The sequence below is a fragment of the Anser anser genome (genome assembly GCF_964211835.1).
Source record: "Anser anser genome assembly, chromosome: 1".
NCBI classification, from domain to species: domain Eukaryota; kingdom Metazoa; phylum Chordata; class Aves; order Anseriformes; family Anatidae; genus Anser; species Anser anser.
Window position 1 is genome coordinate 141,325,650 of NC_139720.1, and position 23,063 is coordinate 141,348,712.

The following is a 23,063-nucleotide window of genomic DNA, read 5'->3' on the forward strand; positions in this document are numbered from 1 at the left end:
GAAAAACGGGAGGTATAAACTGCAGAAAAAATAGCAGGCCTGAATTTCCTACCTTTGAGGTCTAAATTGTTTTTAAAGGCAATCTTCTTTTCCTCCAACATTAATTTTGAATGCCATCTTACTCTTTTTGTCCATATGTACAGTGAGCAAGTGAACAGGAAATGGTAAAAGCTACTGACTTGTCAAGCAAGTTTTCAACATTTCTGTTGATTATTTGCCAAGAACAGTGTAGTTAAAGGTTTCTTTTGGACTTAGTGATTCTTTTGTCATGTGGAAGAATGGAAACATTGTGGAGTACATTTAAACACTTGCTGTTCTTTCAGCTTGAATGCACTTGGATCGGATTCCAATCACGGCTCGTCCAGAGGGATCTATGGAGCAGGCAGTTCATCTTCACGATCCAGTGCAGGAAATCATAAACAATGCAATGCAACAGCACACCTTCACAGCAATAGAAGTGCACCTGATGTTGAAAACATCAAATCCAAAAACAGTTCAAGCATACCTAATAGGACTTCAGCACAAGCAGCTTCCATGCAAACAGTGAACAGAACGGGCCCCTTTACCTTGGATTCAGGTGCCACAGCTCAGACTCATGCCACAGGCAAAAGAGCCAAGGGCACAAGGCAGAACCAGCAGCCAACACAGCAGCAGGCACCAGCTTTGGCAGAGCAGCCCCTCCAGCAAGCCCCAGCATCCGGGCCCCAGCAGCAAGAGCAACAGACTGAAAGTGCTTTGCCACAGCTACCGCTTCTCAGCACGCCTCATGTCGAATGTGCCAGCAGCAGGAGGCACAGCTCAGAGGACTCAGATCTCACTGGGCTCATAGAAACTATGGAAAAAGACTTTGACCACCCAGAAACCCCGTCCCCAGATGTGTTTACAGAGCAGCCCCCATCTCCGCTAGCAAAAAACAAAGGTAATACAATTCTGCATTTTTTTTAACAGGATGATTCATTATGTAAGCCACAGAACAAGATTTAATCAACTGTAAAGGTCATGTTTTCATAGCGTGGAAGGTAATAGCTCTTCCCTACTCTACTGTATGCATCCGTGCCTTGAAACACTTCCTCTTTCTATTTTACAGCAGTAAAGTTCTCCATGCAGTGCTAGATCTTCCTGCAAAATTTTTGGAACGTTTTGATGAAAGCAAATGTGAATATTTAGACATCTGACCCTCTGAAGAAAAAAATGATTTTGGTTGCAACCCCTTCCCCTGTGGGTTAGCATCAATCCCTCCCACCTCCAACTTTTGTACTTGGAGCTGGGGGTTGAGGAAAGGAAAGAAAGAGGAGGAGAGATCTGTAAACCCTTGTGGTATTGTTCAGGAATGGATTTTTTCATGCTCAGGCTTGCAGTTGTTTTAGAAAATCCTTGATGTCAGGTGGTCAGTAAAATTAATGTTACCATTATCTTTGTATGAGGTTGGAATTGAGTTTTAATTCTTTGTGGATCTTTTCAGTTGTCTAATGCTTTAAGTAATTTATCGGATTTCATACATCAGATATGTTCATATCTTAAAAATACATGTTTCTATAAACACTTTGAGTATAACTTCTTACTATGCTTTTTGTATTAGCCATTTTAGTTGTCCTAGAGCTATGTTTTTACAAATTTAATCTTAATGTGTTTCTTTCTAAATAATTTTTCACTTTTTCCTAGCAATGTTGTGCAGAAACGGTACTGGTACTATTTAATTTATTAAAGATTAAGAAAAAGAAAGGTGGGAAGGTACATCCTGAAGTATGGTCACGCATAACAACAGAAGAAAGCTTCACTGTTTTTAGTAATGAGCAGGATGCAATGTTGCATTTGGGCTTTCAAATGGGACACTCTGAAGTGATGAGAGGTTTTGGGGTCCTACTGAAGCATGCTGCTACTTTGTGTTTTGTTTTTTTAATTTAGCTGAGGGATGTGGTAGGAGGAATTAAAGAAGAAAAAGCTCTCTTAAGAGAGCTACAACCAGCTTGCCAGGTATCCACTTCATAAAGGTTAAATGGTACTCCAACTAATTACATGACTTTAGGTAGTGTCGACATTAGCAAATAGCGCGCTATTGGAGCTCTGTAAAGTAAAATGGCTGGTAGAGAGGATGCAACATCTTCATGGGCAATGTCTGAGGGGATTTACAGTGGTCTGGTCCAGTCCATGTATTTGAATGCCAGAGAGAGTTAGGAGCGTTTGAGGAGTGCATCTTCCATTTGTAGTTCAGTCTAAAAAGAAACTGATTCTTGCACTCCAAGACTGCTGTACAATGTAGCTGCTACACAGTATGTGGGGACAACTGAGTTTTGTTTCAGAAACATTCCTGATCCAGATAACATGGTATATACATCTACATTAACATTTTTGCACCGATAGCAATTTCTAGCAGTTTACGTATTGGAAACTTGTCTTAGCAAGTAGTTGCTCCTAAGTGTTTGATGGACCTTTGATTACATTTTCCAACCATATTTAAATACAATTTCTTGAGATGGATGTTTCTATTGATTTGTCTATTGGTTTGGAAGGCTTTCTAAAAGGTGATAAAATACTTGTTTCTTTATCACTCTACATGGGAATCACCTTCTGGCACAACTTTCATTTTTATTTTTTTCCAACTTTCTCCTGATTACAAATGCATTCAGATAAATTCACTTCTTTCTTCCTATTATGGAGCTTTTTCATCATTTGTGTTTTAGCATGGTGGTGTACTGAATATTTAAGCATGTCACGTATTGCAAAATATATAATGAGTTTTTTGCAATTCAGGTAGTTTTTTTGACTTCTTTGCCACCTGAGATCAATAAATAAGACTTATTCATGTGGGCTTTCTTTGGGTAAGCTTTATATGAAACCCCAGCATTACCTATAAACCATAACTAGACTTTGAGAAGCTCAACACATCCAATAAAATTTGCCTGTTTCCATTTGCCCTCTTCAAAAATGTAAAACTGTAAGGGAAGTTCCATATCTATCTGAATCTACGTAGACGTTCTGATCTTTTTCTTTAGATAAATAGCTAGAGCCAGTTGCAGACATTTGCAGAAGCAGCAGCTTCTGAACTAAAATTGACAGAATATCTTGTGCAGGATTTCAGTCTTGTTTCACGTTCCTAATACCTGTGTCCTAGTAGAGTGCTGCAAAGGCTACACTAGATTTTTGTTAAACAGCTACTTCATGTTAAATTTTTATTTTATGACAGCACTTCAGATTCCTTTTTGCTAATGATGAGCATTAAACTGCTCAGCAATCCTGAATGTAGACTAAAGTTGCAAATCTTATAATGAGGCCTTCTGAGGCAAAAATAGAATACCCCCAATAAGTTTGGAGTTGACCTCCATAAAATTTATGTACAGACCTATTTGTATTTACACTTCTATTTGCATTCACGTTAAAAAAAAAAAATGATAATTATCAACAGTGTTTTTGTTGTTACTGATACTGAAAACATTAAGTCTGAAAAAGAAAATGTGAAGACACTGCCCTTTGATATGTACCTGGTATTTACTAAAATACCGAAAGCAAATTTGTTTTGGTACAAACTGTCCCTGAGGGACATACTGTCAAGTTAAATGTGACAGCTGCCTTTGTTCTTCTACTAAACTGAATTTGGATGGGAGCTGGTACAAATCCCAGTAGGGCTTGAACCCAGTTATTCAGCACAGGTTAAGTGAATCTTCGAGTGAACTATTAAGTCTGTCCTGCAAGCAGCACGGCAAGCACCACATGGCTTATAAATGAAAACGCTTAGTCTGAAGTTTAATATCTAAAAGATCTTATTGGTAATGGCATATATAGTGTCTAATGAAAGATATGATAATAGTACTGTGAATGCTCTCATCCTGTATGAGAATAACAAGAGGCGATGGTAAGATCGTGATGACTCTACAGGCGCACAGAATTTCTCTGTACTGATGTGTTTCTCGATAACTTTTACTCCCCAGGAGCTTACTTTATACCCTTCTATTTTGCAAGCCAGGACCTCCGGCTTGATTTGGAAGGTTCTTAAACCTCCACATTTTGAACTTATACTAGGCTACATTTCAGTTAGCCTGTAGAAAATGCAGGAAAAACATGATTGATTGTTCATGTAGCACTATTTATTTATATGTGGATTGCTTCAAGAACACCTAATGCATTATTTTCCCTACCTTGAGATGCAGTAACACTTAAATGTGTCAAGGCCAATCTATTTTACAGTCAGCTTAGCTATAGCTCTTAAAACAGTACACTCTGAAAGAATAAAACATGTCAAGGAGAGAAAGTTCACTTGGGTGTGAGATTTTCAATTTTCTTTTTTTCTTGACATCTTTGCCAAGCAAACACTGCTAGTGATCTTTCTTATCCACTCTAGTCTTACTGTAAGGTTTGGTTTTGTTTTAACTGACAAGCATGCTAAGCATTTCTGTTATTCATTTGTTGGGATGATAAAGCTTGTACCAACTTCTGAAGTTCTTGTTTAAATCTACTCCTGCGTGGTGAAACTGTCAAACTGAATCCCAGAAATATAGCAGAGGAGCACTGCATATAGCCAGGTGCCCCATCTCTACAGAGAGGCAATGGAGGTAGGGCTCAGGAGCATAAATGTAACAGTGGTGATAAGAGTTCTTCAGGTTTGATATTGCTCGCATTTGGTGTGAAGTGGTTGTAAATGTTTCTGTATCGTAACACAAGATTAACTTCAGATGTTTAATCATGTGTATTAGCCACCAAAATGAAGTGAACTAGTCCATTGTAGAGTACTGCTGCTGAGAATCTGAGGTGTCCTTATCTCCCCAGGGAAAGGGAAAACACTTCAGCGGAAGACTAAGCCACAGAAGAAACGGGAAGAAAAGGACAGAAGAGGGAAGGGAAAGCAACAGGAAGATGAACTGAAGGATTCCTTGGCAGATGATGACAGTTCTTCAACCACAACCGAAACCTCCAACCCAGATACAGAACCACTTCTCAAAGAGGTACAGCACTGCTCGCAAAAGGAGGTTCCTGTGAGCTGGTGGATCGATCGCCTGTTAGAGAGCAGCATGGCACTTTGGGAATAGGGTCTTTTTTTCCCCAACCTTCATGTACTATAATACCTAGCAAAGAAAGAACGTTAAAAACCCTCTTTCACAATCCTTGCTTTCATTTCTCAGTTTCTTTCTCTACAAACGAGGAATGTAAACATGCTTGAATCATGTAGTCTCAGGGCAAAGTGCTTGAGTGACTATGGTTTGAAAAGCTACCAGTTGTCAGCAGAATTGTGGTAATCATCTCTGCATGCTCCTAGCCTATTCTGTTTGCAGAATAAAACACAAGGTATGGACGCTAACTTTACTCAATACTTAGCGTACACTAAAACAATGCATTTAATCGGTTACAAAGGGTCAGTTTGCTGGTGGTAACTTGTCAACAGGTATTAACTTAATTACCTCTGCCAATGCAACCATACCTCTACTATTAGTTTATTCACTGAGCTTACATGCTTCTAGGTAATAAACAGAAGTTCTTTAACCACTTGTGTAGTGGTCAGTTTGTCATGAATGTTTTCTTCTAAAGCATATACGATGGAACCAAACAAAGCAAAGGTAGTTGGTGAGAGAAGAAAACAAAGCCTAAGTTTTGGCATGTCTTAAATTTCAACTTCAGAAGAGATGGACATTCTAGCTGGAGGGGAAAAAAATAGTCCATCTACTTCATTTTAAAAGTTACGGTTTAGTTTAATCACTTCTGATTTTCAGGATGGCTATTTGACTGTATACACCTATTCAGAAAGTTTTAGAAGTGCAGGTAGAAATAATTGTATGGTGAAGGTGCACTTACTCATTGCTTTGTTGATTAAATCTAACAGTTTGTTATAAATGGTCTGGACTGCGTATAATGGATGCTATGTAGGTCTCAGTGCAGAGCTAATCTTTTTTGAGGCCATGGCTTTGATCTGCTCAGTGTATGTTAATTTGCTGTTTGGAAAAGCAGGAATTAAAACATCTAGGAAAAATTGGATAGTGTGCTTTATAAGCATACTTACTAAGAAGTAAAAAGATAACTTCTGTGCTTCAAAATTGCTCTTATTTTCAACTGGCATTCTTTCCTCAGTCCTACTTGCACTGTGTTTGTTGCAATGCAAGAGGGACTTCTCATTTACTTCTCATCACTGTTGATACACTATTATAATGTCTTTTATAGGAACCTGAAAAACAAAAGGGAAAAGTTACACCAGAAAAAACTGAAAATGAAACAGTGCAAGTAAAACAGAAAAGTAAAAAACTGCTAACAAGTATCAAGAAAGAAATCCCTGTAGATGTGAAAACCAGGTAAGCATAACAGGTTTATTGGTAGGAAGGCATCATGCTTGGAGGGAAGATGGATTGATAAAAATCTGTGTTCAACTGTTGTGGCTGCCAGTCTGGCTAATGACAGCAGCAGATAGCTTCAGGCAGCTTCCTCTTCATTCCTGATATCAGGGAATATCTGAAGCTTGTAAATAATGAATTATTTGGTGGGAGTATGGTGCGTTAATAATATGAGAACTAAATCCAGGGAAGAAAATCACGTTAAGCAATGTTGAGTTTTTTTGTAATAAGTATCACAGACACAAAACAAGGTAAACATTTCTACAGGAGCTTCTAGTGGCAGCACTGTAAGCCAGTGTTAGCATGAGTACCTTTAGTTGCTCTTGGTGGAGTTACAGCCATGCAATTCCCTTCGTTTTTATCAGAATAAAATTGGTGTCTTGGTTATGTTGTTAAAAGAGGCTGCTGCTGTCAGTCCCTTTCCTTCACTGACAGGTAATTGATTGCAGATTATAGAGTAGGGAAAACAAAGAACCTCAGTCTTGCTGTATCCAGTTCATTTTGAAATCTTATTCTGAAATTCTAAAGTCAGATCAGTATTAGAGTGCCACAAAGGTAACCTTTGCCACATATGGAGGTGTGGCATTGCGTTGTTTTCCCTGTTGCTGTAGTTAATACTAGACTAACTGAGATTTAGTTTGAGTAGTTAGTATACATTCATTTTCTTCAAAACATTTCTGAGAACATCGCCTGGCGAAGTCCCTTTGAATTTTTTTCTTCTTACCGTTAGCTACTTTCCTCTGTCATCTAAATCACAAGGTTATTACATGTGACAGTATTCAAAGGCCCAAGTAAGAGTTGAGTTGGAATTCTTCTGCAAGAAATGAATAAAATAGTTTATCCCTAGAAAATTTACAGTAAGTGAGACATATATAGCTGGAGAAATAAAAATATATAGCCAAATAAATTTGCTGGTGGGTTGGAATAGTTTTGTCATTGATTAATAGATCGTCCTGTGCATTCATGGCAATAGTTTATGAGGAGCACACAAGTGGCATGAGAGTAGTAAAACAGCAATTGCCATCTCTTGGTTGCCCCTGCAAAATCAAGCAGGTTTTGTAATCGTGGAGCTCCAGGATGAAGGCTGCTCCTGCAAGATGAGTGAGCCATAGTACACGTGCGCAGTAGTGTGGGAAGGAAATGAGCTGGGGTTAGGAAGGATGAAAGGGTGGAGCTGCATATAGGAGAAATACAAGAGATGACAGCAAAACTATGTTCATGAATAGCTTTGAAGTGAGCATAAGTTTGACGTAAAAAAGCCACAGGAGACCAGTCTTCTGTAAAACTGACTGTATGGCAGGCATACGCATATTTATATATAAATATAGTTTTTAAAAAAGTATGTATTGTACCTTGTGTATATATAAAAAAAAAAATTCAGCACTTCAGAGAGCAAAAAAAATAAATGTATCTCTATTTTCGTTTAGTTCCTTGGAATTATCTTATACTCCCCCCCTGGAAAACAAGCAGCGCAAAACCTTTCCATCCAAGATATCTACACAGCACCTCTTGACGAATGGGTCCAAATCAAGAAACCTCCCAAAAACAAGAGGTAGTGTGAGTCTGTTTTCAGAAATATCTTGGAACTTTCATTCTGCTTGTTTGTAACCCCTTTTAAATGTGTAATTCTCAGTTTGGTGTTATAAGACTGCTCACTTTATTATCCACGGACTTGCTTTTGTTTTGTTTGTTTGTTTTAATAGGTCCAAACAGTAAGTTAATGGAGAGCAGGCCATCAGTATTAGCAAAATTTCTCCCCAGTGGTTCTGGACAGGAACTAGGAAACACCAGCAGCTCAGAAGGTGAAAAGGATTCTCCACCACCAGAGTGGGACTCTGTGCCACTTCACAAAGCTGGCAGCTGTAAGTAGTCACTAGAGGATGACAGAATTAGTCTTCTGCAATGAATATCTGTAGGCAGGCTTAATCTGTTTATAGATCCTCCTAGCCTTTTTTCACTGCATAGCTGTGCTCCCATTTTCTGCTGTAGGCCTAATACTAATAGCAACCTGTACAGTTTGGGAGATTTGAAAACCACATGGGTCATTCCACAGTTCTTCAGTGATGAATAATTCTTCAGAAGCTGCTGAGGAAATGAGAATTACCTCTTGAAAACAAAATGTATTTTCTGCAGCAGGTGGGGTTTTGCTTGCTCGAGTCTGCTGCAGCCAAAGTTTAAACTAATTAAGTGATCCCTGCTTGAGAGGAAACATTGGAAACACCTTATTGCAGTGGTTAGCATGGGGCACTATTATAAGTTTTGGTTGCATGGTAAGTCCCCTTGTGGGAACCGAGTCACCTTCCTCTTGGTTGCATGTGATCATAAAGTCATCTCTCTCCGCGGTGCTCGCTTAGAAAGGTTAAAAGTTTCATTCTTTTTCTTCCGTACAAATCAGTTTATGTTGGTGCTTTCTCTGATATACAGTCTCACAGTATTTAGTAAACCTGATCTATAGTAGGTGAATATAGGGAAGGAGCCACCTCTTCAGTAACTGGGAACAGCCTTTGAAATAATTCCTCAATTTGAACAGAATAATAGCAGAGTATGAGTAGCCATCGTTTTAAAGTAAATGCTACAGGAAGGTATTTTATGCTTCTTTTTATAGCTACGGACAACCTTTATAAACTCTCTCTACAAACCATGAACGCAGATGCTTTCCTGAAACAGCGACAGCCCTCACCTACCCCTGCCTCTCCATCTCCTCCTCCTCCTCCTCCTCCTGCATCCTTAGCTTTTGGGCCACGCGGAGGCACTTACAGCAGCATTGTGAACAGCAGCTGCAGCAAGTGAGTTCAGATCTGTACTTCCTCCTGATGTCACAAGCACAGAATACTTGAGGAACCGATGGGCTTGATACGGTTCATCTCCCTTTTCTCATACCCATTTCCTCTTCCCATGGAAACTGCTTTTTTGCAGATATTACCGTGCATATCTTACCGTGCTATATGTATTTTTTCTGGGGTTTGTTACAACTTGGTGGATTAGAAAAATGTGAACTTAGATAAACTGTTGAACTGTTGTTTACATTTTCATGACTACCAGCTTAAATTATTGGTTGTTCAAAGTGCTGAAGTCCAAAACCTTAAACATTTTTTTTAACCTTTCAGCGAAATGAAAAGCAAGCAGCCTAGTGGTACCAAACACAAGCTGGCAAAGGCAGCTTCTCTTCCAGGCAGGAATGGTAACCCCACTTTTGCTGCTGTAGCTGCTGGTTATGACAAGAGCCCAGGTATTAGAACCAGCTTGGCATACTAAATACCTATGAATATTTCCTGAATATTCTATTTAGTTGGTTGGTTTACTTTTTGCTCAGTTTAGATATATTGTTGCAGGTGGCAGTGGTTTACCAAAGGTTTCACCAAGTAAGACAGATGTTTCCAGCAATATCAGCATTTCCCACGCAGTTGTTGACAGTGATGGATCTGACAGGTAACCTTTATACCCCTTGAAAATATCTAGCCTCCTAGAAAGCAGTTAATAGCATTTTGAAGGTAGTGAGCAGAGTTTATTCTGGTTCTGTTGTTTTTTTAATATATAAAGTTCAGGCACAGCATCTCTCATTTACAAAATAAAAATAAATCAGAACTTAGACTCAAAAGTAGAGAAAAGAATATTCTGGATATGATAGGAACACCCCCCCCCCCCCCCCCATTCCCAGTAACTCAATAATTTTGTGCTCTCTGGGCATCCAAACAATGAGAAATCAGCTTGGCTGTTTCAGTATTGAGGAGTATGTACCAGGGTGACTCAAAATAATTCACAGGCAGAATTTCACACTGTACAGCAATGTTTGTCACTCCCAATTTTAACACTAAGACCAGAACAATAACTGGCCTTTTTGTCACATGTAGAAAGAGAATATAGCTGCACTCAGTCATATTCCCCAATGCACAGTGACTTTTCTGATATATTTTGGCTGTGCATGTCTGTAAAGAGCAGTGTGTGTCTGTTAGCCTTTCTGGAATAGGAATGAGACTGGAAATCAAGTTTTAATACACAACAGAGTTGCTTTTCTGAGCAAGGTTTGTGGGTGGGTTTCTGGTTTGTTTTTGTAAATGTTTATCACTGATTCCACTTAGCCCATCTGTATTTTTGATAAACTTGCCTACAAGATAGAGTGTGAGCATTTGTTACAGCTCCTGAGCAGTTCTAAATTTTATCTGCTTCTCAAAAAATTGCACTATGTCTGCAAGTGTTCTGAAAAACAGAGCAAAAGAGCTGTCCTCAGATTTGTGTTGGAGCTCAGTATACAGATTAAAGAGCATTGTATCTACAGGAGTGTGCTGCTCTAAAGTGGATGTATACACAGGATAATGATGTTTCACTGTAATCATTTTTTAAAATTAAAATAAGCTAATTTCCCAACTTTTTAATACCATTTTAGTTTTTATACGTGTGTGTGTGTACACACACATTTGTCCATATACGTATTTGCATTTGTTAGTTGTTGGTAATGTTTTTTTAATGAGTTGTGTATTTCTTTCCCATTACTCCTTAATATTTAGTTCGGGTTTGTGGAGTCCTATCAGCAATCCCAGCAGTCCTGACTTCACGCCTCTCAATTCGTTCTCTGCATTTGGACATTCTTTTAACTTAACTGGAGGTGAGGTTTTCTTTTCCAGTATTTTGGAGCACAGGTAAAGAAATGATGTTTCCATGACACCATTCTAAGTATGGGCCCATGCTTCCATGCCTACCCCCAAAAGGATGACTGTATAGGAAAATGCATTCTAATTTGGTGCCACGTTCTGTGTTTCAGCCCAGAGAGTGTTAGTGGAAACTTTCAGGTTTTGTTGTGCTGAAAATAGTGTCTTTGAAGTTTTCTCAGTTTCAGAACAATTTCTTTGTTTGTCTTCCTCCCCTCCATCCCTCCCCCAAAGCTTTACAGTAAGTCTCAGAAGTGTGCCACTAAGCCTGTGGTTTCCTGAACAGTTCATGCTTGCATAAAGCCATTGCTATATACATGAGGTAATGGTCCATCCCTCACGTCGCTTTCCTCTTGTGTATTCCTCAGCATTCATATGGCTGCATAATGAACTGATGCATATTAAAACCAGCAATTAGTTCCTGTGTTTAAATATAGAAATATTTAGGTAAACTTCCCATAAGTGGCTAATAAGATGAGACCTTAATGCAGGCAGGCTGTATTGTCAGGGACAAATGTTCTACATACTTAACATAGATTTGCATACCATGTTTGGGTGTGCATGGTATTTTTTAAGGTGTCTGCATGCTGTTTGATTGTATGTTTGCTGAAAAATGCTGGGGGTCTGCTTGCACCTTCATCTGAAACTCCTGGCACCAGTGACTCAAAGGACTGCAGTAAGATGCCTGGGATCAATTCTGTGCACAAGGACTAGGCAAACCACGAGTGCTTGAGCTGCCCTTTCCTTCTCTTAGCAGAGCTGGGGTCTGGGTGGGCCAGGGCGCAGGCAGTGCCGTGTCCCCTACCAGGAGTTACCTGGGAAGGGAGCGCTGCGCTTGCAAGAGGCTGCTTCAGCACCATCACTTACTCCAACTGCAGTTCACTTGTTACGATGAACCGGCAGGATTTTCAGTATCGCTGTGCTTGTGCCAGGTTCTCTGACTATTTGGCTTTGTGCAAACAGTATCTGGAATGAAATCAATTCCACTGCTTGATACTGAAATGTGCACAGTAAGCGTAGAACTTTTTTTTTCCCCACTACAATCTTGATTCAACTTTGTAGCCAGTGTCTGATACAGGGCAGGTGAGATGAGATCTGTGTTACTACGTGACCTTTTCTAATCTCTGTTCTTGTACTGCACCAGGACCTACTAGAAAAATATGGGAAGTAACAGTGAACTATATTAGTCTGCTGCTGTTCTTGAAAAAGGAGGAACAGCCACGTGTACTCAGTTTTATTTCATTTTATTTTTAGAGGTCTTTAGCAAACTTGGTTCAGCTCGATCTGCTTATGGGCAGGATGTTCAAAGAAACTGGAGTGAATTCAATAATGTTCCATCATCCATCTGGGATCCTTCAGCTACAGATTCTGTACCCTCCTGGCCGACAAGCTCAAGTTCTCCGACTCACACAACTGCAGTAAGTATTCTGTGCAAATACAATGCTTTGTTACTGTTACCGACCTGTTCTGTACCTGCCATGTAATTTCAGTTAGGGGATTTTTAATAGAGGTGGAAAAAAATCAGCTGAATTATAAAGGAAAAGGAAAGTTAAATGTATACATTGTTCTACGTATTCAAGTTGAAATGGCTGTTGGACAAAGAGTGATTAGTTTGCTCGCACGCAGATAATGAAGGAAGCCGAGTCAATTGGTTCACATAAAATTTGCCATGAGAGGGTCATACAGCACTTACAAAAGGGTGCTCTGTTTCCACATGCTTGAGGATTGTGAGGAGACATTCTGAGCACGCACTATGGCTGAAGGCCACTTCTGTCACTTCCAATTTGATGGACAGTTGCAAAACAGCCTTGTGATAACTTTCAGATTTTGATTCTGCTTGCTGAATCCAATGTGACACCTCCTTGTAAATTAACGTAAGACCTAATAATAATAATCTTAAAGTAAAAATCAAAACCAAAAAACTCAAGTGTGTTTTTCAGCATCAGAAAAACACTAGGGGACTGAGCATAAGGTGAAGTCTTTAAGTGTGATGGAGATCTTGACAAAAGATCTGTATGGACAAAAATGGAAAAAAAAAATTTTTACACAGACTGTAGCATTGCTCTCTCACCCTTCTGCCTTTAAGTCAGAATAAAATTTATACCACAATAGCTGTCTTCAGTGCCAGTTGAAACTGTTCTTCATCTTGTCTCCTGAAAGTGTTTCTGTAGTGAATAAGATGCAGTATTTACTTCACCTGGTAGCAGCTCAGGTGGAGTGGGTGGCAGGCAGGGAAATCTGAAGAACATGACATGGCTTCTTACAGATGCACACTTGCTGATCCCTTGTTTGTCATGTCATTAAAACTGCGGCTATAACATCACTGTGTAAAACTATGTATATTGCTAAGTACACTGTATAAAAACAAATTTTTGCTTTTTGGTCACATGGAGGGCAGATTTCTCAAGTGATGCAAGGAGGGATCAAGGACAACCAGAACACTCTCTCTAGCTCTCAACCTATTTCTTGGCCACTTGTGTTTCAGGAAGCATTGAGACAGAAGCCAGACAAATGGTATAGAGAAATTGTTAGTCTCTGCTTTGAAAAAAATAGCATTTTAAACATTATTCAAGATAAACATTATTCAAGAAGATCATTTAATAAACAAGAAAGCAGGAAACAGATGGAAATGTGCAAAGCCTTTTTATTTACAGTAATTTTTTTAGTCATTTTTCTAGTGCTTATGGTGAGACAGAATAGGAAGACTTTGCTACTCCTGCCACTGAAGCTAGTTTCTAGATAAGAGAGCGGGTACCAGACCAGGGCCTGTGCTTTTTTTCTTTCTGGCTCGAAAGCCAGATCTCTTCTTGCAAATAGCAGCTATATAGTGGCTTCTGTATTACCCTTTTCTAGGAAGGACTCTAGGGAGTTGACTTTATCCTTCCTTAGCCTTCTTGCTCTCCCATTTTATGCATAACTTTGCTTTTGTACTAAACAGCATTTGACTTCTGCATCTCTTCTCCCCTCAAGCCTTACTGCATTAGTGCTACTTCTCCCCAAGTTTCTTTCTAATGACAACCCCTTATTTGTCTTCCCTCCGTTTTCCTACGTGTACTTCTGTGTGTGGGCTGCTTTGCACCTCCCTCCACAAGCCTTGAATAGGAGTAGCTGTCTAATCAAAGGTATTCTTCTCTGCCAGTCCTTACCTGGTTGCTGCTTCTACTTCATGAGCAATCGCCTTTCTACCAGACTCTCCCAAGTGCTTTTGGGACACACAGGAATAGTTCCAGGCTCTTTTGCCCATAGCAAGAAATAGAGTGGATTTAGTGTGTCAGAGATGCTGTCTGAATGAGTGTTTCTTGCTGCAGGCTTAGTAGTCTAATGCTTGCATAGCTTAAATATAACCATTTAGTTATGTAATGGTTATAAGCTGTGACCCCAGTTTAACTCAACACCTCAGTGACATTGGAGGGTCCTAATGATGCTGGCCTAGTTTAACCCTTTCAGATGCTCAAAATTCCTATCCACCTCTGTGTATCAAATTCTGGGAGGGCCTTTTGCTAACGTGTTAGCGTCCAGTGTGTTAGTTTCAGGTATGGTTAGGTTGAATTTATCTTCATTCCAGGGGAAAAGATTAAAAAAAAAAAACCACTTTCAGAGTTTACCTTGTTTGCTTTTCTAAAAGTATTCTGATTTTAGTCTTCAGATGCAGAGTACACTGGTACTGGTTAACCTTCAGTGTGCGTTATCTGAGGGCTGAGATCTTGGGAAGGGTTGCCATCTCTCCACCCAGTAAATCCAAACACAAGGTTGTTTGTACCTTACAGCACATACTCAGCAAGTCCACTGCCTTTTGGATGTATCAAGCTTGCTGTATATTTGCAAATTGAATTTACAGCATATGTGCGTTAAGTCTGGCACGGAGGTATGTAGTGCGTTAAGCCTACATGGAGCAGGTTCTGTGCTAATATTAGCATGAAAGTTACGCTAACCTTTCTCATCGCCGTCTCTGGCTGCTTCTGAGTATCACTTCCCACAACAGCGCTGGTTAGATTCCTCTGCTTGTTGCTTGCCACTGTTTGGGCTGTCATGAAGCAGTTCACAGAAACTGGCCCCTGTTCATTTCTGCGTGCATTCTCTAGGCTTGCTGTACATGTCCCATGCCTCCCAAGTGCGTTTGTGACATGTTGCAGCACAGCTGTGTCTGCACCACGACCGCTTGTCAGAGAGACCTGTCTTGAGAGCCAAGACAGACTTTCTGAACTCCATGACAAATGGCCAGTTATTCCATCTCATCTCCCTTCATCTGGATGGGAGAAAAGAGCAAATACTGGGAATATGGGGAGATACAGTGGGGCTGAACACAGGTAGGGTCATCCAAACTGTATGATGTTTTTAATGATTATGTATGAATACAAGGAGACAGCTTTGCAAACTGCCAAAAAAGGATCAAGGAATAAACTTCACTGCTACCTTCCAAATGAATTTTGTTTTTTTTCCAGACTTGAACCACGTTTATCTACCTTATTCTAACTAGTTTAATTAAGCTTAAGCTTTTTGGCCTTTGTGTGTCTAAGCTTGAATACCTGTAGTGCTTAAATTAGTAATGGTATGGGGATGTATAAGCTCAAATGAAACCAGCTTAAGTCTGTGATGTAATTGCATTCTTTGGCCCATCAGTTACTGGACACACTTGGTGATATCGTTAGTAGTGTGATTCCTCTGGGCAAACTCTAGTAAAGGTATCTTAAAACTGCACGTTGCAGTGAAGATGGAAGGGCTTCCACAACAGGCTTGCTTTTTCTTAGATACTTTTCTTTCAGGGGGGCTGTAAAAATAAATAGAATTAAAAAGTGGTGACAATAGAGGTTACCTGACGGCTACTTACTCGGCTCTGTCTTTACTACAGTCGATCCTTGGCAACCCAAGCGGCCTGTGGTCCACCACTCCATTCAGCAGTTCCATTTGGTCAAGTAATCTCAACAGTGGCCTTCCCTTCACCACTCCAACAAACGCCTTGTCAGGTATTGATCTCATGGGTAGTGAGAACTCCTCTCCTCCTCCTCCATCCACTGCTGCCGCCGTTGCCAATCCTGCTGAAGACCTGGGACAGACCTACAATCCTTGGAGAATTTGGAGCCCGACAATTGGAAGAAGAAGTTCAGATCCTTGGTCTAATTCACACTATCCTCACGAAAACTGAAATCTGAAGTCAAGCAAAAGGAAAGGACTCTCATCCAGGTCATGAAACAATTCTGAATGCGGATTTTTGAAACATCGTTTTCAGGCTGTTGCTGGTCATTGCTTTTCTTTTTCTCTCCTGCCCCTTTCCTTCCCTTCCCCTTCATCCCGCCAGTCACGCTTTCACCACTTGCTCGTTTTTAAAGTCTACCCTGCGATATGGTAGTGTGAGATTGCGGATAAGCTTGAAAAAGTCTGGGTGTGGTCACAAATCCAAACTGCAGCTGAAGCCTGTAAATTCGAACAATTTCACTGGTTTCATATTTTACCATCTGCCACTTTCATTTAGAAAACAATTTGAACTATAAAACGGTCCTGGCATGCAATACTTTTATGAAAGTACCGGTTTTGGTTTTTAAATTTTTTCCAGTATTACCCTCCAAGTTCTAATTTAAAGAGAAAAAAGGCACTTTGTGCTAAAATGCAGAGTATTTTTTTAAAATAAGGCTGTCTTTGTTAACACAGGTTCTAAGAATGTAAAAAAAAATATAAAAAAATAAAAAAGGAAAAAAATAAAAAAATAAAAAAAACACAAAACCTTAAGAGTAAAATGGCTGAATGTAAGAGCATTCTGTTAAGACTGTAATACACTTTCTGTGCTGTTTGTACATTTGTAAACCTGAATGCATTTTTAAGTTGAACTGAAATGCACACAGCCAAGACTTGTGGAAGAAACAAGATACCTTGTGCATTTCTTAGGGATACAACTTTGGGTTGTACTTTAAAATAAATAATGCTTTTTTCAAGATCTGCCCACTGTAGTTCTGTTCTCCAACTATTTTCTAAGCTTGTGCCTGCATGAATCTACTTGATGGTGGTAGCCTTGAGGCCAAAATCTCCTGTGCACAGCGCCTATATTAACAGAAACTTCACTGCAACTGAAACCCAGTTTCTCAGCAGCATGGGTTTGTATAGCATATAAGAATTATAAATTGTTTTCAGGGTTACACAGTGCTTTGAGATGCCACCCACTTGAAGAGTTGCTGGATAACAAAATGCTGAAAAAACATCTAGACTATTAAAGTTTGTGAGTATCAGGCATAAGAGCAGCTGCTCTTCTTCATGCTGCACCCATACCTTTGTAACACTTCTCCGACAGATCTAAAGAACTTCACTATTTGTAGACACAATTTTACTCTCCCTTTAATGTGTCTTTCTCTCCACTAACTGTAAGGCAAGTCTAATTGACTAAATATATTCATCTGTGCTAATGCCAGGTAAAAAAAAAGGAACCTTCTGTTACAAGAAAGCATCAATAGACACTAGCACTATAAAATCACTTACAGCTCAGTGGCACTGCTCAACATTTACAGCAGATTTTTATCAGAATCCTTTTTTTTAAAGTGTAGGAACTTGATATTTTAGTTAAAACCTTATGCTACAAATAATATTGTATGCAAAAAAAAAAACCAACAACCAACAAGGGTTAAAGTGAGCACTTTTCCAGCTAGCATTATGCAAACAGAATCTCCACAGATGTCAGGTTGCTGTTGTCTTGCTGCCACCAGCAGCAGCTGCAGAGAGAGAGCTCTGAAATGCAAACTTGCTGGAACTCCTTTGTCCTTAAAATCTGGGTATTTCTAGGGCCATGCAAGCTAATGAAACGTTCAACTTGGGTTTATGTGTAATTTCCTTTTGAGCAACTGGGCAAACAAGTCTCTTACTGCGTGCAAAATAAAGGATAAGTAGTTCAGCTACTGGCATGCTGGGGCCTGCTTCTCGGTGAGATGGAGCTTGGGAAGGTAACCGAGCGGTAACCTCAGGGTGAAGGAAGCTGCTTAACTTAATAATGGACCACCTCCTTTCCCTGGCAGGTCTTTATATTAGAGGTCTTTATATTAGAATTGATTCCGCAGAGGCTATGAGCAGAAATGAGTTCTAGATACGCTGATAGTCCCCGTGGCTTAAGCAGTTGTGGGGACAGGAAAAAAAATCTGCTGTGAAAACTCCCCTTTGAACATCACAAGGCACCACATGTAATTTAGACTCTTCCCCCCCAAAATGTGAGCTGTTCCTCTGTGTTAATGCAAATAACCTCTGCTGCCTTTAGAATATTTTAATTTCTTGCTTTTGAAGAGTCTCTTTGCAAACACCAATTAAATATTATTAAATTTCAGTGTTGAAACAACCCAAAAGTTCAAGATCTTCGGCAGGTGATTTTCAGTTTCACAAGAGAAGCAGCAGCAAGTCATTCAAGTTGTTCTCCACTGATGTGTATGGAAAAAGTCCTAGGCCAAAAGCTACCTCTTTCTGAGTGTTTTCTCTATTCAGAGTTTGTTTTGGAGAGCACTTTCACTCTGTTCTGCCCAGGTACAGTAATCAAAAGAGCTACCTTTTGAAAAAATAAGTCCTAGCTAATTTACAGAATTTTGGTCAAATGAAATTGGACAAAACTCAGGCATTTCTAAAGCAACCTCTGTGTATGGTTTGTGTACAACACAGAAAGCTCAGGAAGGAAACAGCAAACCCTCCTTGCCAGTTTTATGGTGCAGTCACTCCTCACAGGCACTGAAAATGCTGGTTGGTGAGTTGACATGGTCACCTTTAAGTCATTTCCAGTTTTGCCATGAATAAAATCATTCAAGAGTAAGCAATATCCAAAGCTTTCGAGCCTGGGGAGAAGCAGGGAGGGGGGGGTGTGATAATCCAGAAACCTTCTCCACAGACATCCCAGAATAGTGGATGACAACAGACCTCTGATGATGAGGTAAAAATAAAAGAAGGTGTGATGACACGAGTGGTATACTGCATTAAAAAAAAAAAAAAAATCCAGATAGGGCTGAAAATGTGAAGCCAGGGAGCAGAGTAAGGTCAGAAGCCCTGAAACAAGCAGACCGTGCTTTCAGAAGTGGAATTGACTGAGGCTGGAGCTCAGCCCCAAGGGAGGTTCCACCTCAAATACAAAGACCAGAGGGAAAAAAAAAAAAAAAAAAAAAAAGGGTTCTCTGAAGATGGGCTGGAGCTCACAGCCCTGCTGATAATTCAAACCATTATTTTTTTTCTGGCCCAAAATAGCATCAGGGCCAGGCTACCATGAGTCAGCTCTTCTCTTCCAGACCTGGAAGCTACTGGGAGTACAGAGTTCCCAGCAATGAGGGGAAATAATTACTGTTAATTCTTCTTAATTATTTTGGTGCTCCAAATGGCATTTCTATTCTGCCAACTTTAGCAAATAAACTTTAAAAGCCTGCAAAGTTCCTGCTCTGTTGAAATCTGGAAGCCTGACCTGGCTAAGTGCATCCCTAACGTGCAATCAGTTTTGTTAGCATTAGTTCTGTTTCAAAACGCACTCGAAAGGCACTCGAGGTCCTGGTTTAGCATAAGACCAAATTGACACAGGCTACACCATTCCAAGGAAGGCACAGTTGGTTTTTATTTCGCAGCCATGGAAACTTGGGTCTGGCCCCCACCCTGATGATGGATCTTCCAGCAAAGTACCACAGCGTGGCCGCTGCCCTGCCAGAGAAGTACCAAAGGGTGCCAAGTGCTGCGATGGCACGGGATGCAGAACGTGATTAAAGCACAGCCTCTCGACACAGGAGCGGGACAGTCAGGGCATCCTGAAGGTTTCCACTGGGCCACCTGCCTGACCCAACTGAAGGTGAAATTGGGAGTGCCCAGGTGTTTTCCTTCGTGGGGTAAGGAGCCACCTTTCACTGAAGCTATTCCACTCGGAGTGATGTTTTTGCCAAGCGTAGCTCTGACTTTGCGCTGTCTGGTTTGCCAGCCTGTAATTACGAGCAAGTTTTCTGAGCTTCGGTGTTTCGGCCTCATGAAAGGATGACGGCTTCAGCTCACGGTGAGTCACAGCACGAACAAAGACGTGCTGAGATCGGAAACAGCCCAGCTTCCACCGTGTGCCTGCAGCTACTGGAAGAGCTGAGGTTCGGTCGCTTCATTTCAAACAGGTTCTGCTTCGAAGCAGCCTTTTGCCCAGTGCCCGGTTTCATCTAGCACCAGTCAAGGGTGGACGTCACGTCCAACCGCTGCTTCACTCGCATCAGTACTGAAGCAGTCTTCAGGATGTCTGGATTGGCACACCGAATGCGAGTGCTAACCATGCTCACTACCAGTAGTTTGTTACGTAGCCGTTCTGTGATCCAACAGTGAGTGGAGTATGGTTATTTCTTTTTTTTTCCCCCTATGTAGTAGAGAACTCAAACATCTGGAACACAAAACCAGAAGCATCTGCAAGAGCCATAGAAAATACAATAAAATGCTAGCCTAAACTCTGGGGGACTAATAAAAATGTAGAGTCTTAAGGAGCAATAAACATATTATCATATTTACTGCCCTAAAGAAAGATATTTTTTTGAGCAGAACTGCGCAAAAGTAGCTGCTCAGGTCCAAAAGCATCAGCTGGATCAGTTGGATGGAAGCAGCACGTCGCACTGCACCGAGAGCAGTGCACGAAGTGGAAGGTCAAGACGGATTTTATGGAAACTACCTAAGGAAATACCTTTAAGGGTTTTTTTTAAGCGAGGAACACCTAGTGGTCCTTCAGGAAGAACCGTGTGTCTGAGACCTGACTTCACTCTCATTGCCTACTGTGAAGCAAAAGCGTGCGTTAGTGACATTAACACTGGATAACATCGTATCTTCAGTGGGTACCCCAGTCTCCCCTGAACTTTTACCGCACTCAAGTGGTCCTTGAGTGGCAGCAGTGTAGCTGTGGGGCTACAAGAAGATGAAGTGGCTTGAGACTGTTTTGGGTTAGTTACAAGAAAATTGCTGGGCAGTACATCTACCAGGGGGCAAATATCTGGAGCAGTTTCTGCTTCACCCAAGGTCATTCACTGCCCCTTTCTGGAGTTATTTTCAGGGAAGATGATATTCACCAGGCAAAGGACACTAACCAGTTTTGTGGCAACGCAGGAAAACGGCAGAAGCTCAGGGGGCTGGCTCAGTCATTCAACAGGGGAATACTGGAACTGGATGGGAGAGTAAAATGCTCCTTGGGAAACGGCTTCGCTGGCTGCTGTTGGCTCTGGGGGAAGGGAAAGAACTTTTAGCCCCTTCAGTCACCAGTCCACACAGCATATCCCCTCCTTCAGCAGTCAAGCTACCAACAAAATTTTGCTGAGATTTAGAGTCTGGCAATGAAGAAAGTCCCTAAAAACTACGCAATTACCCATTTCTACATGAAGTGGGTATGACTCAGCTTACGAGTCGCGGGGAAATTCTTGTTGTGCTGTACAGACCGGGGATCTAACAGGAGGACCGTGCCAGCCCCGAGGACTACTCACTCGCATCCCATAACAAACCAGCAACACGGAGGCTTCTTCCTGTGAGCGTCTGATGCGGGGCTGACTGCCTGCTCTGACTCACGCCTGCCTGCCTGTCAGAGCCCTGCTGGGGCTGACAGCTCGGCCTCCAGTTTTTGGGGGTGGGTGGAAGTTAATGGAGCTTCAGCATACGGCAGTAGGATAAAGCCTGAGTGCCTCAGTTAAGCAACCAAAGGTCGTGGCAGAAGGGAATAGCTTCATGCTTTGCAATAACCTGAGTGGGAAATAAATAAATAAATAAGTAAGTAAATAAAAGGAAGTAAGAAAATAGTTTAGCTGTATTTAATTTAGAAAGTTAGTTAGCAATAAATTCAGACTTTATGCACATGTTAGGATGGGAGGGAGGACAGGAGGACTGAAAGAGGGTTCCTTGCTTTGAAGCAGACAAACGCAATGGTCTGGAGATGTACTTCAAAAGGGTAGCTTGTTCCAGCTGTAACACAACCCCAACCTCTGCACTACTACAAGCAGTGCACAGGACAGCCTCAGTGGCAGGCAGAGCTTAGCTTCAGATGTGCAAATGTGGGACCTGGGCACTGGCAGGGAGCGTTAACCTGTGGTACACCGGGAATGAGGGTGCAGCCCAGGGCATGCTGCCTTAGTGCCACTGACTGATCTACTGCAAGCAAAAAGCCGTATAATGCTGTTATTACAGCAGTAAGACCAGTTTTAGAAAATGGACAGTGCTTTACTGTGCTTGCTTTGCTGTTGTTTTGTTTGTTTGCTCGTTCTTAATTAAAATGGAGTGTCCTTGTGAAAAAAAATTCACAGATTTGGTCAATACAGCAATATTACCCCCCAGGGGAAAAAAAAATCCTGTAGGCTTTTGGGAATTCTGATTAAATCAGCAAACTGGAAAACATTTTTCTTAATTCAATAAATGTTAATAATGCACTTCCCTCGCTCTACCCAGTGAAGAATTACAGTCCTAATATTTAGAAAAACAGCACCCCTGTGTGGCTACAAATGGCACTCGGGAGCTCACAGCAATTCCAGCTGGCCTTAAAAATTTCCTCTGTGTTTTTTCCTGACACCTTAAAAAAAACCTCAGCTCTAGCAGCAGCATTTTGGTTTAACAAGTTGTACATGGGGCAATATACGGCTCTTGCAGTTCAATGGTGAAAGTGTGGAAGCCTAAGCAGCAAGGCACCCCCATTAGTCTTCTCAAGCTTTTACTTCTACTCAAGCACAACATCCCAACATGCTAGGCAAGCCTAATGTGATCAATATATTTACTATCTTTATTTTAGTATTTAATCAAACTCTCAACAAATTAAACACTTTTCTTTCTCCCCCGTTTTCCATGCTTTTGGTATCTTTTCTTCTACATCTACTCACATAGCAAAATCCTTTCCGTGTTTATTTCCCTGATGTTCACGACACTCAGCTCCTCCAATTCTCCCCAGACAACTCCATTCTACGCCCCTGCCCAAGGCACTTTGTGCCTTTATTTGGTATTTTTGCTCAAGTTCCCAAGGCAGTAGCTTCTGGCGTGCCCCAGTCACTCGGCCCGCTTCTAGGAGGCCTTTGCCGAGCCCTGGGGTTCATCCAGCCTTGCCTCATGCTGCACCAAAGCAGGGTTTCCAGCACCTGGTGGGACGTGAGATTTACTGCCTACTTTCCTCTTTTTTATTGTGTTT

At 41.0% G+C, this 23,063-nt stretch overlaps 1 protein-coding gene across 2 annotated transcripts in view; it reads left to right on the forward strand.

The window, feature by feature from the left end:
* The window catches only part of TMEM131 (transmembrane protein 131), a 97,514-nt gene extending 80,630 nt beyond the window's left edge, over window positions 1-16,884 (forward strand). For both annotated transcript variants that reach the window (XM_083806392.1, XM_083806393.1), the window contains 11 exons: window positions 324-919; window positions 4,762-4,937; window positions 6,145-6,272; window positions 7,739-7,863; window positions 8,015-8,173; window positions 8,917-9,097; window positions 9,419-9,540; window positions 9,644-9,740; window positions 10,817-10,914; window positions 12,212-12,375; window positions 15,807-16,884. In XM_083806392.1, the coding sequence (XP_083662518.1) occupies window positions 324-919; window positions 4,762-4,937; window positions 6,145-6,272; window positions 7,739-7,863; window positions 8,015-8,173; window positions 8,917-9,097; window positions 9,419-9,540; window positions 9,644-9,740; window positions 10,817-10,914; window positions 12,212-12,375; window positions 15,807-16,100 (2,140 nt within the window). In that variant the 3' untranslated portion in view covers window positions 16,101-16,884. The remainder of the gene's footprint in view (window positions 1-323; window positions 920-4,761; window positions 4,938-6,144; window positions 6,273-7,738; window positions 7,864-8,014; window positions 8,174-8,916; window positions 9,098-9,418; window positions 9,541-9,643; window positions 9,741-10,816; window positions 10,915-12,211; window positions 12,376-15,806) is intronic.
* Window positions 16,885-23,063: the final 6,179 nt, after the last annotated feature.